At 38.9% G+C, this 5,148-nt stretch overlaps 1 protein-coding gene across 1 annotated transcript; it reads left to right on the top strand.

Moving 5' to 3' along the window:
- The first annotated feature begins 987 nt into the window (after nt 1-987).
- Nucleotides 988-2,616, top strand: LOC110790622 (protein FAR1-RELATED SEQUENCE 8-like). The gene has a single exon (XM_021995412.1). It carries the CDS (start codon nt 988-990, stop codon nt 2,614-2,616), a length of 1,629 nt encoding a protein of 542 aa, XP_021851104.1.
- The last annotated feature ends 2,532 nt before the right edge of the window (nt 2,617-5,148 follow it).

Here is a 5,148-nt window from a genome sequence, read left to right as displayed (position 1 = left end):
TAAACTGAGAAAATAAAAGCAAAATGGTATATTACTTGGCGCCAACTGAAATGCTAGAGAGAGAGTGAAATTTTTACCAATTGCTCCAAAGTTCCGTGAAATTTTGTTGGCGGCAAAACCAAAGGTTCCCACTTCCTCTTTCATTTGTTAGTTCTTCATTTAGCAGTTCTTCTTCTTCCTTCCTCCAAAAATTTGTTTCTCTTAATTTCCGCGATTCAAAAAAAAAATTTACAAATTAATTTTCTCTACTCCAAATCAAAACAATTACAAATGAATTTGCTCCAAATAAAAACCATTTATTAATTCTACGAAATTATTTTGTCCAAAATCTTGAAATAGTTCTTCATTCGCAAATGGGCACTGAAATAGTTCTTCATTCGCAAATGAGCACTTAAAGGGCATCCAGATCCGGTTCAGTTTCCGTTATTCCTATTCATTTAAATCCAGAGCTGGGTTAGGTTTGGACACTTAAAGGGCATCCAGATCCGGTTCAGTTTACAAGCTATGGAGGGAAGCAGGACAGTGGAGGGAAGAAGGAGAAGATTTCAACTAGACCAGGTAAATTTGCAATAATTTGAAAGATTTTCATCTTCCTAGAATTGTAAGTTTACAAGCATGAATGAATCATTTTAGGAATTTAATAATTAGGGTTATGGTTAATAAATTTATTGATATGATTTGCTTTGGAACATAATCAGATTAGGAACACAATGAAATTAGGAACTGAAATGAAATAGTTTTAAAGCATAATGATGTATTGATATTCTATACGATTGAATTATGATGAATGAACGATTTTATTAATGAGTGATTATACGATTAATGATTTATTATTACTGATTAAACGATGTTTGATACATTATACATTATTATTATTGCGTTAGGATGTTATTGTTACTGTGCCAAACTATATACATTTATGGAATATATATAGTTTAGTACTTCTGTTGTTTATTATGTTTAGTCAGTAAGTAAGTTGTGTTGGTAATGAAGGTTGTTGATAATCAACTGGATGAAGATTCTTTAGATGAGCATTGGGATTTACTTGGTGATGAGGATGATGAGGTTGAGGGTGATGAGGGTGATGAGGGTGATGAGGGTCATGAGGTTGATGAGGATGTTGATGTAGTTGAAGAAGATGTTGATGATGGGGTTGAAGATGGTAATGATTACGAAGTAGTTGATGATTATGATGAGGAACTGGATGCAGGTGATGAATTGGATGAAGAAGTATTTGTGGCAAATGATGATGACCTTAATGAGGATACGGAGTTGGATGAGGTTGTTGGAGATTTAAGTAATGGGGTAGGTGGAGAAGGAAGAAGTTCTGCAGTTTATAGTACCCCTATTAAGAAGACAAAAGGTACAAATGGTCCGGTCATGGCGACCCCTGTTGTTGGTATGAGTTTTAGTAGTTGGGAAGCTAAGAATAACTATTATCGTTTGTATGGGGAGCAACAAGGATTTGGTGTAGTTTGTGTTGGTGGGAGTATATCTAGCAAAGAAAGGAAAGAAAGTGGGAAATCAAAATCCCTTAAGAGCTATGTATGGAGGTGTGAATGTTATGGGAGAACCACTTACCGGCGCGTGATTAATGGGAAAAAAGTGACTTGTTTTGAAGAACCAATGGTTAAGAAGAAGTCGAAGAAGTGTAATTGTCCTGTGATGTTGTATGGTTCTCGTACCAATGAGAATAACTGGGTTGTGAAGACTGTTGTAAACGAACACATGAACCATAACCCTACGCCAAGCAAGTCTAATCATATTTCAATGTATAGGGTGAAAAATATTACAGATGTCTTATTGAAAAATATTGAAAGTGATCATGATTCAGGGACGCCCGTTGCACAGATTTTCAACAACTTAGCAGGAAGAAGGAATGGGGTTGAGAATATAAGATTTTCGAAGAAAGATATTCATAATCTTTTGAATAAGAGGATGAGACTGAGGCTTAGGGATGGTGATGCTGCAGCAATGATCAACTACTTAGATAAAATGACCAAGGATAACCAAAACTTTTTCCATCTGCACCGGTTAGATAAAGGAGGAAAGTTGCAGGACGTAATGTGGGTGGATGCTCGTAGCAGAGCGGCGTATCAGTATTTTGGTGATGTTGTATGTTTTGACTCGACCTACTTGACAAACAAGTATGAGTTGCCGTTCTCGAACTTTGTGGGGGTAAATCATCATGGGCAAACTATATTGTTAGGATGTGCGTTATTGTCCCATGAAAATACAGAGACCTTTGTGTGGTTGTTTAGGGCTTGGTTGTCATGTATGGGAGGAAAATCTCCAGCCGCAATGATGACTGACCAAGATGCAGCAATGAGGAAGGCAATTCGAATAGTGATGCCAATGCCACATACCCGACATAGGTGGTGCATGTGGCACATTATGCAGAAGTTCATCAGGAAACTTGGTTCTCTTACAGATTATCCCCAAATTAAAGTGGCGTTACAGAATGTAATCTACAACAGTTTATCACCAGAAGAGTTCGAGGAAGGTTGGGCTGAAGCAATTAAAAAATATAAGTTGGAGGTATGTGTTGATGACACAAACAAGGACACAAACAAGGACACAAAGCAAAGCTCTAAGTGGCTTCAAGGTATGTGTTGATATTATCAGTTTCAGTGATGCTCTGCTAATCCGTTTGGTATAATTACTTTATATATATGGTACTTATTTAATCAATGAATCATACCATAGGTAGTAACAGTAGTTTAATTGAATAAGTAGTTTAATTTCCTGGAGGACACAAAATTGTTCATAGTGTATGTTAAATTGAATATATTTCATAATTTGTAAATGGCATTTCTGTACAAGCAGAGAGATATGTGGATACCGGCGTATGTCAAACATATATTTTGGGCAGGGATGCAGACGACTCAGCGGGTTGAAAGCATAAATAGTTTTTTCGACGGGTACCTAAAGAAGAACACGAGATTGTATCAGTTTGCTCCTAGATATTACAAGGCCATGGAGAGTAGGGCGAATGATGAAAGAGCTGCGGATGTGAATTGTAGCCGTTTTACAAGGCCTTTGGTTGGGGAGTTTGCGTATGAGAGAAAATGTCAGAAAGTATATACGGATGCAAAGTTTGTTGAAGTTCAGGTCCAGTGCACGCGGGTATGTTATGTGACCCCTGTTAGTAAAAAAGACATTTCTGATGTAGAGGTAGAGCATACCGTCTCCGATAGAGTGTGGATATGGTCGAAGTTTTTAAAAAAGGAAATATCGTTGGGTGGCCCTAAGCGTACTTATGTGGTATTGTTCAACAAAGAAACCTTATTTGGGAAGTGTGACTGTAAATACTTTGAGTGCCACGGCATTGTTTGTAGGCATATAATAAAAATGTTAGACATGGAGAATGTGGTAACAGTTCCTGCATCATACATTATGAATCGATGGAGGAAAGATATTCAACATAAGCACACCCTTGTGAAGGTAGCTTATCATGATCCTGAGAAAACAGAGGAAATTAATCGGTATGACAAAATTATGAATGCAGTAGAACCTGCTTCTTTACTTGGGTCCCAGAATGAGCAAAAACTTGACATAATGCTTGAGATGGTTCGGGCTGCTATGTTACGGATGGATGTAAGTGACGTAGTGACAACAGAAGTGGCCGATAATGAAGGCGGTGCAGCATCCGTCCTTAACAGAAGGGGCAGTGACGGACCACCAACGCCTGGGTCGGTTAATAAACCGCCTAATAGTTCTGGAGGAGAAAGCCCTTGTCAGTCACCACCCATTCTTGCCAAAGATCCTGTTCCGCGAGGTGGGGTAAAGGCTCATAGGCCTCGTGAGAAACGTTTTATCCCTCCTGGTGAGAATACAAAGCCAGCTAAAAAGCAAGTACGGAAAAACAAGAAAGGCGTGGCTGAAGATGCTCCTCCTGAACAACCTGCTACTAATCCTCCTGTACCTTTTAAACAACCTATGGATCCGGTAGCTATGAATCCTGATTACACCGGGCACCAAGGAATAAAGTACGGTAACACACAGAACAACTTCCATCCCGGCTGGCCAAATCAATTTGTAAGTTCCTGACTGTGCAACATATTGTTCTATGATTATTTGTTGTTTGTTGTTTGAAACTGATATTGTCTTGTCCCCTCCGCAACAGCAGGTAATGGCTGGGTATAATACGGTGAATGTAGTGGATCCGCAACATCAAGTTGGAGGAAACAATGTCCGTGCTTGTGTAGGTCAGATGAGTGGGACTCTTATATATCCGCAACACAACTACAACAATGGAGCACCCATGCAAAACTATCAGGTGATTTTATTGATCATGTATTATGCAGTATTATGAACTACTTCACGTGTTATGGTCAATGACTTAATGCACTGATTCAGGCATCTGCTACTAGAGTAGGAGGTGGTGTTGCTACAAATTTGTTTCCACAATCTCAAGTTCGCATGTCCGTCGGTGGGATTCGTATGTCCCAAGATGGGGATGATTTGATAGGGTCCCAAGATCCATGTGTTATGCCCCTGTCACAAAACATGAGTGGAGTTCAAATGTCCCAAATATCTTCAAATGTAGGTGGTGTTCATATGTCACAAAACCTAAGCGGACATCGAATTTTTCATATGTCACAAAACCAAAGTGGAACTCAAATGTCCCAACACGCATGCAACATTAGGTACTTCACCAGTAACGTAGGTGGAACCTTTGAAGGTGAAGGAAATAATGCCCTTGGTCCAAGTATGCATTCTATGTTAAGTCTAATAAATGCGGTTCAGTATTAATTAACAAGTTAATAATTCAGTGAGATCAAGTGAGCTGAATGCCTAGCTAGAGGCCGCTTCAGTTCAAGTGGAATTAATGATATTAATCCACAGCTTACTCTTGACTGAACCCGTAGGGTCACACAAATAGTACGTAAACGGATCAAGTATTTAATGGCATTAAATACTCTATCTATGGATATTCGGAACCGACGGATCTTGGTTTCAGTGGGAGCTGAGATCGTCACAGGCAAGAAATGAATACTCCGGAAACGATGATATTACCGGAAACGGAAATATGGATCGTATCGGAAATATAAATATTATCCAAGTCGTAGATGTTGCCGGAAACGGAAACATGGTACGTATCGGAAAATATTATCGGAAATGGAAATATTACCAGAATCGGAAATA

Source organism: Spinacia oleracea, chromosome 3 (assembly GCF_020520425.1).
Source record: "Spinacia oleracea cultivar Varoflay chromosome 3, BTI_SOV_V1, whole genome shotgun sequence".
NCBI lineage: Eukaryota > Viridiplantae > Streptophyta > Magnoliopsida > Caryophyllales > Amaranthaceae > Spinacia > Spinacia oleracea.
This window is presented reverse-complemented; position numbering and strand designations above follow the sequence as displayed.

What these genes read in the sequence shown, in the direction of transcription:
- LOC110790622 (XM_021995412.1), top strand. Translation starts at nt 988, where the DNA reads ATGAAGGTTGTTGATAATCAACTGGATGAAGATTCTTTAGATGAGCAT.